The sequence below is a fragment of the Drosophila serrata genome, unplaced genomic scaffold (genome assembly GCF_035046125.1).
Source record: "Drosophila serrata isolate PLE 108 unplaced genomic scaffold, ASM3504612v1 contig_217, whole genome shotgun sequence".
Lineage (NCBI taxonomy): Eukaryota > Metazoa > Arthropoda > Insecta > Diptera > Drosophilidae > Drosophila > Drosophila serrata.
The window spans coordinates 2,989,798-3,003,843 of NW_028257115.1; the positions used below are offsets into that span (position 1 = coordinate 2,989,798).

Here is a 14,046-nt window from a genome sequence, read left to right on the forward strand (position 1 = left end):
ACAGAAAAGCTTTCCGAATTAATTTTCATGCATTTTTGGCTGAGTTATGAGTTTTTTAAAATTTGATTTGTCGCAAAATTTTTCGTATTAAAAAATACCAATAAAATCCATACCAATTATATTGTTTTTGTTTGAATTTATCTACAAAATAGTTCTGCAATACAAAATATTATATTCAAATGCAATAATGATGAATAGAACAATAGAATAGATTCGGAAAAGGCAACAAATTTCTAAACGACACAAGAGTATTGATATTTGGACTTTGGAAAGACTGTTCCCATATTTTTTTTGTACCCAAAACAGGGATTCTCATTTCAGTCAGAAGCTTAAAACACATCGAAGGAGTCATTTCCGACCCTATAAACCATATATATTCTTGATCAGCACAAAAAACTGCGTCGATCTAGATTACTCCGGACAAAACAAATTTTTTTTTAAATTTGGCCAAAAATTGAAAAAATGATAAGGGGTTACATCATTAAAATTTGCAAAAAATTGGCAAAAAATTGAGAATTTTAACATTTTAAACTAAGTATGCAGATTTGTTAACCTAGTAAAAACTAGCACAGAAAAGCTTTCCGAATTAATTTTCATGCATTTTTGGCTGAGTTATGAGTTTTTTTAAAATTTGATTTGTCGCAAAATTTTTCGTATTAAAAAATACCAATAAAATCCATACCAATTATATTGTTTTTGTTTGAATTTATCTACAAAATAGTTCTGCAATACAAAATATTATATTTAAATGCAAAAATGATGAATAGAACAATATAATAGATTCGGAAAAGGCAACAAATTTCTAAACGACACAAGAGTATTGATATTTGGACTTTGGAAAGACTGTTCCCATATTTTTTTTGTACCCAAAACAGGGATTCTCATTTCAGTCAGAAGCTTAAAACACATCGAAGGAGTCATTTCCGACCATATAAACCATATATATTCTTGATCAGCACAAAAAACTGCGTCGATCTAGATTACTCCGGACAAAACACATTTTTTTTTTAATTTGGCCAAAAATTGAAAAAATGATAAGGGGTTACATCATTAAAATTTGCAAAAATTGGCCAAAAATTTAGAATTTTAACATTTTAAACTAAGTATGCAGATTTGTTAACCTAGTAAAAACTAGCACAGAAAAGCTTTCCGAATTAATTTTCATGCATTTTTGGCTGAGTTATGAGTTTTTTTAAATTTGATTTGTCGCAAAATTTTTCGTATTAAAAAATACCAATAAAATCCATTCCAATTATACTGTTTTTGTTTGAATTTATCTACAAAATAGTTCTGCAATACAAAATATTATATTTAAATGCAATAATGATGAATAGAACAATAGAATAGATTCGGAAAAGGCAACAAATTTCTAAACGACACAAGAGTATTGATATTTGGACTTTGGAAAGACTGTTCCCATATTTTTTTTGTACCCAAAACAGGGATTCTCATTTCAGTCAGAAGCTTAAAACACATCGAAGGAGTCATTTCCGACCCTATAAACCATATATATTCTTGATCAGCACAAAAAACTGCGTCGATCTAGATTACTCCGGACAAAACAAATTTTTTTTTAAATTTGGCCAAAAATTGAAAAAATGATAAGGGGTTACATCATTAAAATTTGCAAAAATTGGCCAAAAATTGAGAATTTTAATTTTAATTTTAATTTTATCATTTTTTCAATTTTTTGGCCAAATTTAAAAAAAAATGTGTTTTGTCCGGAGTAATCTAGATGGACGCAGTTTTTTGTGCTGATCAAGAATATATATGGTTTATAGGGTCGGAAATGACTCCTTCGATGTGTTTTAAGCTTCTGACTGAAATGAGAATCCCTGTTTTGGGTACAAAAAAAATATGGGAACAGTCTTTCCAAAGTCCAAATATCAATACTCTTGTGTCGTTTAGAAATTTGTTGCCTTTTCCGAATCTATTCTATTGTTCTATTCATCATTATTGCATTTAAATATAATATTTTGTATTGCAGAACTATTTTGTAGATAAATTCAAACAAAAACAGTATAATTGGAATGGATTTTATTGGTATTTTTTGATACGAAAAATTTTGCGACAAATCAAATTTAAAAAAACTCATAACTCAGCCAAAAATGCATGAAATTCAATTCGGAAAGCTTTTCTGTGCTAGTTTTTACTAGGTTAACAAATCTGCATACTTAGTTTAAAATTTTAAAATTCTAAATTTTTGGCCAATTTTTGCAAATTTTAATGATGTAACCCCTTATCATTTTTTCAATTTTTGGCCAAATTAAAAAAAAAATGTGTTTTGTCCGGAGTAATCTAGATCGATGCATTTTTTTGTGCTGATCAAGAATATATATGGTTTATAGGGTCGGAAATGACTCCTTCGATGTGTTTTAAGCTTCTGACTGAAATGAGAATCCCTGTTTTGGGTACAAAAAAAATATGGGAACAGTCTTTCCAAAGTCCAAATATCAATACTCTTGTGTCGTTTAGAAATTTGTTGCCTTTTCCGAATCTATTCTATTGTTCTATTTATCATTATTGCGTTTAAATATAATATTTTGTATTGCAGAACTATTTTGTAGATAAATTCAAACAAAAACAGTATAATTGGTATGGATTTTATTGGTATTTTTTAATACGAAAAATTTTGCGACAAATCAAATTTAAAAAAACTCATAACTCAGCCAAAAATGCATGAAATTCAATTCGGAAAGCTTTTCTGTGCTAGTTTTTACTAGGTTAACAAATCTGCATACTTAGTTTAAAATTTTAAAATTCTAAATTTTTGGCCAATTTTTGCAAATTTTAATGATGTAACCCCTTATCATTTTTTCAATTTTTGGCCAAATTTAAAAAAAAATTTGTTTTGTCCGGAGTAATCTAAATGGACGCAGTTTTTTGTGCTGATCAAGAATATATATGGTTTATAGGGTCGGAAATGACTCCTTCGATGTGTTTTAAGCTTCTGACTGAAATGAGAATCCCTGTTTTGGGTACAAAAAAAATATGGGAACAGTCTTTCCAAAGTCCAAATATCAATACTCTTGTGTCGTTTAGAAATTTGTTGCCTTTTCCGAATCTATTCTATTGTTCTATTTATCATTATTGCGTTTAAATATAATATTTTGTATTGCAGAACTATTTTGTAGATAAATTCAAACAAAAACAGTATAATTGGTATGGATTTTATTGGTATTTTTTAATACGAAAAATTTTGCGACAAATCAAATTTAAAAAAACTCATAACTCAGCCAAAAATGCATGAAAATTAATTCGGAAAGCTTTTCTGTGCTAGTTTTTACTAGGTTAACAAATCTGCATACTTAGTTTAAAATGTTAAAATTCTCAATTTTTGGCCAATTTTTGCAAATTTTAATGATGTAACCCCTTATCATTTTTTCAATTTTTGGCCAAATTTAAAAAAAAATTTGTTTTGTCCGGAGTAATCTAGATGGACGCAGTTTTTTGTGCTGATCAAGAATATATATGGTTTATAGGGTCGGAAATGACTCCTTCGATGTGTTTTAAGCTTCTGACTGAAATGAGAATCCCTGTTTTGGGTACAAAAAAAATATGGGAACAGTCTTTCCAAAGTCCAAATATCAATACTCTTGTGTCGTTTAGAAATTTGTTGCCTTTTCCCAACCTATTCTATTGTTCTATTTATCATTATTGCATTTAAATATAATATTTTGTATTGCAGAACTATTTTGTAGATAAATTCAAACAAAAACAATATAATTGGTATGGATTTTATTGGTATTTTTTAATACAAAAAATTTTGCGACAAATCAAATTTTAAAAAACGCATAACTCAGCCAAAAATGCATGAAAATTAATTCGGAAAGCTTTTCTGTGCTAGTTTTTACTAGGTTAACAAATCTGCATACTTAGTTTAAAATGTTAAAATTCTCAATTTTTGGCCAATTTTTGCAAATTTTAATGATGTAACCCCTTATCATTTTTTCAATTTTTGGCCAAATTTAAAAAAAAATTTGTTTTGTCCGGAGTAATCTAGATCGACGCAGTTTTTTGTGCTGATCAAGAATATATATGGTTTATAGGGTCGGAAATGACTCCTTCGATGTATTTTAAGCTTCTGACTGAAATGAGAATCCCTGTTTTGGGTACAAAAAAAATATGGGAACAGTCTTTCCAAAGTCCAAATATCAATACTCTTGTGTCGTTTAGAAATTTGTTGCCTTTTCCGAATCTATTCTATTGTTCTATTTATCATTATTGCGTTTAAATATAATATTTTGTATTGCAGAACTATTTTGTAGATAAATTCAAACAAAAACAGTATAATTGGTATGGATTTTATTGGTATTTTTTAATACGAAAAATTTTGCGACAAATCAAATTTAAAAAAACTTATAACTCAGCCAAAAATGCATGAAAATTAATTCGGAAAGCTTTTCTGTGCTAGTTTTTACTAGGTTAACAAATCTGCATACTTAGTTTAAAATGTTAAAATTCTCAATTTTTGGCCAATTTTTGCAAATTTTAATGATGTAACCCCTTATCATTTTTTCAATTTTTGGCCAAATTTAAAAAAAAATTTGTTTTGTCCGGAGTAATCTAGATCGACGCAGTTTTTTGTGCTGATCAAGAATATATATGGTTTATAGGGTCGGAAATGACTCCTTCGATGTGTTTTAAGCTTCTGACTGAAATGAGAATCCCTGTTTTGGGTACAAAAAAAATATGGGAACAGGCTTTCCAAAGTCCAAATATCAATACTCTTGTGTCGTTTAGAAATTTGTTGCCTTTTCCGAATCTATTCTATTGTTCTATTTATCATTATTGCGTTTAAATATAATATTTTGTATTGCAGAACTATTTTGTAGATAAATTCAAACAAAAACAGTATAATTGGTATGGATTTTATTGGTATTTTTTAATACGAAAAATTTTGCGACAAATCAAATTTAAAAAAACTCATAACTCAGCCAAAAATGCATGAAAATTAATTCGGAAAGCTTTTCTGTGCTAGTTTTTACTAGGTTAACAAATCTGCATACTTAGTTTAAAATGTTAAAATTCTCAATTTTTGGCCAATTTTTGCAAATTTTAATGATGTAACCCCTTATCATTTTTTCAATTTTTGGCCAAATTTAAAAAAAAATTTGTTTTGTCCGGAGTAATCTAGATCGACGCAGTTTTTTGTGCTGATCAAGAATATATATGCTTTATAGGGTCGAAAATGACTCCTTCGATGTGTTTTGAGCTTCTGACTGAAATGAGAATCCCTGTTTTGGGTACAAAAAAAATATGGGAATAGTCTTTCCAAAGTCCAAATATCAATACTCTTGTGTCGTTTAGATATATGTTACCTTTTCCTTTAATTACCTTTAATTAATAATTATTAATTATTTAACTTTATTTTTCCCTAGTAACTTTACAGAAGATTAAGAAAGGCAAAGACAGATCCATACTAGAACTCACCCAATAATGGATTGGTGGCATTCGGATTACCGATTACCACGCCACCCGAGGGGTAATTACTGCCGCTTGCTGTCGCTGCCACGCCCCCGGTGGGCGGTGCTGGGGCACCATAAACTCCCAAGCCGCTTCCAATGCTCGCCTGTTGCAGCTGTTGCTGCTGTTGCTGCTGCGCCGGAAGCGAGTGCTGCTGCTGCAATGGCTGCTGCGGAAATGGCGGCTGTTGCTGAGCGGAAACGAGGCCGCCGCCAGGTGCGGAGCCACCGATGCCAATGCCTCCGCCAGACTGCTGCTCGGAGGACTCCTGGCGGGAGAGGGAGAAGCGGCGATTGCCGAGGCCCAGGCTGGAGATGCCACTGGTTACATATTGCTGCATGGAGCTAAGGAAACTCATGGCGGCATCTGGCTCCTGGCTCCGTTCCAATCGCCGGCGTAATTGGCTCAAGTCCTTTCCGTCCCTCTCTCACTCTCGCTTCCTCCGTGAAATTAATCACTTGGAAAGTTGCGCTCGGGATTTGCCTGCCCGATTATAAATTGGTCCTGGATCCACGCTCCCGACTGCGTTCTTATCACGACTCTGCAAGGATAACAAGGAAACGAAATGTTTGTTTAAGGTGGCAACTTCTGGCAGACGCTTGAGAATTGTTTTCTCCTATTTTTGGCAATAATTGAATTCCGGCCGGGGACTTAAGTTCGGAATTATGTGTGTGTATGTAAATATTTTCGTGTTCGGATTAAAAACAATTACAAAACACAAAAGCTAGACGAGATTTTCTTCATTTGCTCAAGATTTTCTCCTTCTCGATTAGCATACTTTGCTGCGCAGGAATTTCCACAGAGAAAAGCGCAGCAAAAAAATATAAATTAATTAAGCCAACTTGTTTGGCATTTTAATAGCCAGTGTACTTTGGACATTGTGGACTCTGCTGGGTTCTAGACTCCAGAACCATTATATTTGCCCTTGATTCGATTCATCAGCTTTTCTGTTGACTTGCTGGTTTGATTTTTTGACACTCAGAAAAAAGAAAATGACTGAGCACTAGTACTCTTAAAATCCTACAACCTTATCTGTGTATTCTAAGTATATTTAATCGATATTTTTATATGAAAATTTTTTGGGTAAATTCAATTTTTCCAAATATCGGAACTCATCCAAAAATTTATTGATTTCAATTTGGAGAACCGTTTTGTGTTAGTTTTTAAAGCGTTAACAAATCTGCATACTGAGTTTTTAAATTTAAAAAATGCAATTTTTTGTCAATTTTTGACACATTTTTATGATGCCCCTAAGACATTTTGAAATTTTTTGAAAAAAAAAAAAGATTTTTTCCGGACATAGCTAGATCGATTCAGCTGCTAATGCTGATCAAGAATATATATGGTTTATAGGGTCCGAAATCATTCCTTTATGTTTTGCATGCTTTTAAACTACAGTTATAATATACTACAACGGGTTGAACATTTTACACAATAATAGAACTTGCACTTCATTTTTTGCAATTTCATTTTAGACACCTTTAAATATGTTTACAAATATGCAGATATTTTTGTCCAGTGCATGTTTGCCCAACCAAATTCCGTGAAAATATCTAGGGGGAAAAATAGGATTGCATTTGTTTGGCGTTTCTATCGATTGATGGCTGAGTCCTTTTGCTCACTTCTGGGCACGGCTCTTAATTAAATTTCTTTTGAAGTAGGCTCCGCTATCCTAATTAACGTTTTATCAGCTGAGCTTAATGAGCCATTTTTTGTGTTCATAGCTAATCGATCTGCATGAATAATTGGGACACACACACACACACACACTTGCCACAATACACGGCACCTGTAAGAGTTGTCCTGGGCCCATAAATTAGGTGGCACGGTTGCAGCATGGCCCAAAATACTAATAACAATAATTAGACGACCAAAAATAAACGCTGGACCAAGCAGAAAAGTAGCTAATTAATTAGTTTGCCTGGGGTTTGGCCCTCGATTATGGATGAGCAAATCGGTGTGGCGAAAATGAAATTGCAAATTGAACTCAAGTTTGTGGGCTTCTACTTTTTTCGGCCATTCAAACGTGACTGGCTTAGGAGTTTGTCTTTTCATTTGCCAAAAGCACCATGGAAATGTAGCCGGATGAAGGTCCTCGATAACAGTGGGCCATTTCGATTTAAGAAGAAGAAGTCTTTCTCATTTTAAGAGTATAGTCTTCTAAGAAATTAAGGTTTTTAGGTGGTTTAGGAATTACTCTAAAACCTTATATTTATACCTATAGTTTTAAATTGGATTTTATATTAAATCGTAATTAAGTTTCTTGAACATATACATCAATATATATAGAAGTAAGCACGAGTGGGAATGCGGATATATGTAACTTTCTACATTAGAAATAAACCCTACCAAAACGTCTGTAACAAAACACACAGAATAAATACTTTTAGCCTTGGTACTTTGTTATATTAATGACACTTTCATCTATTTATAAAGTAAGCACTAAATATTTTAGGCTCACCATAAAATCAAAGCCATTTAGGCCACTCAAATAAGTTTAGTTTGTTTTATTTATTCCAGTTCTTGTCATTACGCCCCTATCTCTATTCCGATAATGGCATGACAATGTTTTATTGACTTGTCATTTTTCCGGAAAAGTAGTGTTAGCCTGCCTTCAACAAAATGCTGGGCAACATTATCAACCTGTTTACTGTCGCCATAAAAATAAAACTTGATTAAATTCGCCACATAATGCGAGTGGGTAACCTGCAGGATGGCAGGATGTTAAGCACTCTCGGGGACAATGAAGGTATTATCCAGTGTGCCAGAGTGGCTTTAAATGCCATAAACGACATACATACATATGGGGGAGGAGTGTGAGTATATACAGAGTTGGCCCTAAATGGCCGGCAGTCATGGCAACTGGAACTACAATACAGTTGGCAAAACCATTCGCATCCAGCAGCAGGACACACAATGGCCAAAACACCGATGATGTTCGTGTGCGTAATCAGCGCATTCATGCATGTGGCCTTAGCTTCCGGATGTTATTCCGTTTCGACTCTACTGGCGCCATAATTAGCGGACTACGAAAATAATTTGCAAACCATTTCTGTGTTATCTGAGGCTCGGGCCATTGTTTTGTTTTCGAAAATGCTAAAAATAAATCAGCCTTCACACAAAAGTTGATTTATATGGTGCACGTAAATTTGCCATTAAGCGACAGACAAATGTATTGCAATTAAATGAAATGGAAGCGGAGCCACAGGCAGCAGCAACAGCTGCCCATATAAAAAGTAAAGGAAAATGTATAGAGGAGCAGGGAGTAGGGGACATAAATACGCAGCCAACTTAGACTTTAATTAAGATTAATTAGTCACTGGCCAGGCCAGGCAGCGCGAAAGTGGCATGTGTGTGTGTGACTTGATGGGTTACATTACACGGAAAAATATCTCGACTAAAAGTTATTGCTTAAAAAGGGTTTTATAGTTCTAAGAAAGTTCTAGGTTTGTATTGAGCTATAGTTACTTAAGGAAAGTCTTCCCTTTTCAAAGAGAAGAATACTTATTCTTTTCTCAGTGTCTCATAAAAGTAAGGACTCCGTCCGAGTCCCTCTTCGCGCTGTTCCCTCAATCTATTTAGTTTTTATTAATGATTGCGCATACGACATGTGGGCCAGGGTGTGTGTGTGTCCTCGCTGACAGCAACCCTTGTTCGAAAAAGTTTTCACAGAGCTTGTGGGGGAAAAAAAACTAAATTAAATGTGGATTGCACTAATGTGACTTCCCGAATATCCCTGGCTATGTAGCTGTCACAAAGTCGCGAGCTCGCCCATCAACTGGCAGTAATTATCGTTTTTTGTGCCCCCAAAATGAACTGAGACGAGGGTCTGAGACCGGTTCCACATTCGAGTCAATTTTAGACACATTTTGTGAGCTGATTTGGTTACCACGCATAATTTAAAAGCGTTTCCACCTGTGCAAACATTTTCTGCGGTGGGGAAGTTGCACAAGGAAAAGTTGCGAAATTCAAATAGAAGGCGGAAAATTGAAAAACAAAATCTGCGCCGTAGCCAAGGAGAATACGGAATACGCTTATCAGGGCTTTAGAGTTTGATAATCCCATAAAAAACACATACACACGAAGGGAATAATATATAAATCCCTAATGAATCTGGTATTTGAATGTAATTATTCTTGCTATAAATCTAAATTAAGGGTATATATGTATACGGTTTCCATATAAGGATACTATATATATTGCGAAAACCTAAATATAAGCTTAAGAGAATACCCAAGGGGGAAGGGAATTCGCACACACACAAAATGAAAAAAAAGCAATTGTAAGGCAATTTCAAAGGCAAAATTATTATGTCGCTTTATGTCATTTTTTTCTCCCGTTTTTTTGCACAGCGAAAGCCAAGTTTTTCCAGGGCAACTGGCAGATGAATGTCGGTGCTCATGCCCCCGAAAATAAGGGGGAAAGGAGGGTTTTCTTTTTTTTGGGGTGCACGGTGCTGGTACGTGAAAATGACAAAGCAGCTGCTCAACAACAAACGGCAACGCATGCTGTGGCATAAAATTTATTTTCACTCCTGTCCCAACATGATATGTGGCTTTAAATATCTACAGAAGGAAAGAAGAAAAAACCGAGGGATTCAAAGGAGAGAAAGCTCCGAAAAAAACTCGTTTACATTGCGGCAGATATTCCAGATTCGACATCTCAAAAGGCACAAATAGCCAAGAGTTCTGGGGTTGAGCAGAGCCAAACAAATGTGCGGCATTCAAATGTCTTCCTCACTTGCGTGTGTGTGCCTCGGTGTTGGGGGCGTGGCAAAACATAAATTACTTTACGCACGAGCTACAATCCAAAGTCAGGCAGTGAGAAAGCGGTCCAAACAATTGTGACCAAATATAATTTAATTGCCACCAGCAACTGCCAGATTAATACCAACCAATAATGGCAATAATCATGGCAATGCCGAGTGGAACAATAACAGTTTGCTGCGTTAACCTTATGTTCCGAGATATGGCAAATTTTAATTTGATTTGTTTTGTTTTCTTATGTTTTAAATGAACATAAGGGTGAATGCAATAGTTTGTTATTAAAATAATAATTTCTATCAATAAGGGTATTCTACTTTCAGTCAGAAGCTTAAAAGGTAATGAAGGAGTCATTTCCGACCCTATAAATTATATATATTCTTGATCAGCATGAATAGGAGAATCGATCTAGCCATGTCCGGTCGAAAAAATAAAATTTCAAAATTTTGTCAAAACATGAAAATTTTATAAGGGGTTACATCATTAAAATTGTCAAAATTTGACAAATAAACTGAATTTTATTTTATCTTTATTTGAGTATGCAGATTTATTAACCTAATTTATACTAGCACAAAACAGCTTTCCGAATTGAAATTAAAGCATTTTTGACTTAGTTATGGATTTTTAAACTTTGATTTGTCTAAGAAATTGTCATAAAATACAATATAGAAAAATCGATTCAAAGAATGCTAATTTTTTAAGTTAGTTATGCTCTATTTCCAAATTGATTAATTATTTTATTTCAAACAGAAAGTGTATATAGTGTTAGTTAGATTTAAAATGAACAAGGAAGGTATAATGTCTTTTACACCCGTCTAGGGTTTAGTAAATCAACATTAACTAAAGACTAAAAAACCCAATTCCCAAAACCCTACGACAACTTTATTATTACATTTCCATAATAGAGTTCCAACCCTTAAAGCCTTTGTAACTTCCAAAGGGATAATAAAATGGTGTCAGTAACCGATAGTTGATGGGATAAGCATGAATTGCATTAAACCTGAAGCGTAAAAATTGCATCTCCCGCTAAAAAAGCCCAAGGAATGGGATTTTGTGGCCACCCACAGGGATCCACTCGTTTTTCCGCATCATCGGCATTGGCATCATCATCATCATCATCATAAATCACAAAAGTGCAGCATATGCATCACTTTCCACACTTTCCGCACAGCGTTCTTTGTTTGCTTTGGCAATTTGTAGTCAGCATGTTGCTGGCCAAAACCAAGGACCAAGGACCAAGGACCAATGACTGCCACAAGTCTTAGGACTAGGACTCTAGTTCTCTGTCAAATGCAATAAACCAGAGGAAAAGTGAGATCCTTTTGTGTGGGCCACAAGATGCTGGACAAACAGCAGACACAATTGCACTGAAAATAAGAACTAAAAAACTTGGAAAAAAACTTGTTTATGTTTGTTTCTATACATTAAATTTGTTAAAAAGGTTTTGCCTCGATTTCTTATTAAATAAATATTTATATAAGCAAACAATACAAACGATACATTATTAGATTACATTCTATTTTGATATCGAATTTCCTTTTGTAATTTAAATAATTTAATAACACAATGAAGGTTATTAAATATAAATTTAAGTACATTTGTAAGAAATAAGCCCACTTAAGTCATGAGCTTCTGTTCCGGCTCTGTTTTCTTACCCTGTACACCACAAAGGATTGCCCAAACAATGGGCCAAGGGGCCATGAGTAATGTGGCTGGAACATGCAAAAGTGCCGAACGGAAGCCCTTCGAGAACGAGTTGCCTTTGATAAATGCGCCCAAGAAGGGTCACCTGCCCTGTGCAGCTGTCTGGTAAATTGCTTAATTTGTTAAAGCACAAACAAGGAGCACAAAAACACACACACCACGTATGGGAGTATGGAACAACAGGGCGTATGGGCAATTTACGCAATTGCAACAGAAATTCAATTAACTTGGCTTGGATTTGCGGCTATTAATTACAAGGGGCGTCCGGGCGTCAAAAACGGTGCACTTATGGCGGCTGCAACAAATCCTCATTGATTAAGTTGCCAGGCATCCATTCTCAGGGCCGAAATCCTTTGGGAAATCCTTCTAATTAGCCAGCCAAGAGGAAAATCAACACAAGACTCCAGACTTGAGACTTGAGAGAGTGCTCACAACTTTGCTGAAAGTTTAATGCAAGGTGTCTTGGGTGTGCCACCAGAGATCTAATTAAATATTGCTCGCATTCCAATCAAAATTTCCATATGAAAGGTTGGCTTTTACACTCCATCTTCTGCCAGCTCATATGTGTGAGAGTGTGTGTGTGCCTCTGGGGCTTAAGGAATGCCCAATTAAAACTATCAAATTACGTATACGCCTGACGAGGCGTAACCAGGCTGCCTAATTATCAGACGCAGTTCTTGAATAACTCTTCAAATCAGCCACTCAGGCACTGAAAAGAATAAATCACCGAAAAAAGAACCCTTTTTGAATCAGAGGATTTTTTAATTTTTAATTATTTTCTTCTTAAGATTTTGGTTTGAATTTATAAAGCTCAAGGACCCTCTTTGAGTTAAGCTAAATATTTTAATATTTATTGAAGCTCTTTGAAAATCCCTGAAATGTAGGCTACACATTTTTTCTCAGTCCACACATCCACGCATAGGACACTCGATCCTTACACGGACTATATTTGCGGCAGCACAAAAATGTATTCGGCAATGAGGAATGTCACACAGGAAATTGGAGGCGCGTCTCACACACATACACTCGCATGCATAATTAATTTGCTTTGTGCTTGTGGAGTGTGTTCTATTTGGCCTAATTGTGAATCGGTGGCTAAAACCATCAGAGTGGGTGGGTAAAGATACCAAGGAGGAGTCCACATTTAATTGTTGCCTTTGACATTGCAACAATTTCAAAGTGGCTGCCGCTTGAACACCCGCAGCGCATCGCATCGCATCGCCTTTGGCCGCTTTAATTAGAAATTCCAAGCAGACCAATCTCATTCAAAATCGATGGCCAAATTGCGTCTGTACTTGGCACTCGGCCAAGAAGAGAAGAAAGTACCGAACTTTCTATAAACTCTTTATGCTGTTAATTAATGCATGGATTGGCTCAATGCCGCCAATTTGCTGGCCATACAACTTTTAAAAGTTTCCGCTTTGATTTTGTTTTCCGGCTGCGAGGCATGCTTGTTTTAAGCCTGAACTTTAGCAGTAAATATATGGATAAATTTATATATAAAGAGAGGTTTAATTTTAAACTTTATTTATAACAGGTGAAGGAGAAAAATAAGCCGAGTTCTTACTTTTGATTATTAAAATGTTTAAGTGTTTATAAAAACTTTAAGCTAGATACCTTTAATTGGCTTATTCAAGGAGTTGCTTTCACTTTAGCCTGAGCTAGAGTACTTTCACCCTTAAAATAATTGCCCTTTAAGAGTAGTTGAAGCTTCGGTATCCTTACCTTTATTTCTTTCTTCTTGTTTGCCCTTCTTTTGGGGTTTCCCCCCATCTCTCTTGTCTTTGTGCACTGAACTTGAAAGTCACCTTGCCTTGCCTTGTCGTTTGATGCGTTTTTTGACGCCAATCAAAGCCACGGGTGGCGCTAATGGGGTTTACTGGGGGGAGTGATATGTAGATGTGGATGGCAGCAGGACATGGCTGTAGATGGGTCCTTTCCGCCTTATATACCCCCTACGTATATGTGTGTATCTAGCGGCGCTTTGTTTGGCTTTGACATGTCAAACAACGAAGAGCGAACAACAAAAGCGGCAGCAAAGACGTTGCAGCTTCCCCGAGCTCAACATTGTTGCAAATTACAAGTAAATCCAAAACGGCTCAATGCACAGCAT

General features: G+C 35.0%; 1 protein-coding gene across 2 annotated transcripts in view; it reads right to left on the reverse strand.

Annotated features, from left to right (window-relative positions):
* Positions 1-14,046, reverse strand: part of unc-13-4A (BAI1 associated protein 3) — a 74,017-nt gene that overhangs the window by 34,528 nt on the left and 25,443 nt on the right. For both annotated transcript variants that reach the window (XM_086829751.1, XM_086829750.1), the window contains one exon: positions 5,434-6,007. In XM_086829751.1, coding sequence (XP_086685877.1) covers positions 5,434-5,824 — 391 coding nt within the window. In that variant the 5' untranslated portion in view covers positions 5,825-6,007. The remainder of the gene's footprint in view (positions 1-5,433; positions 6,008-14,046) is intronic.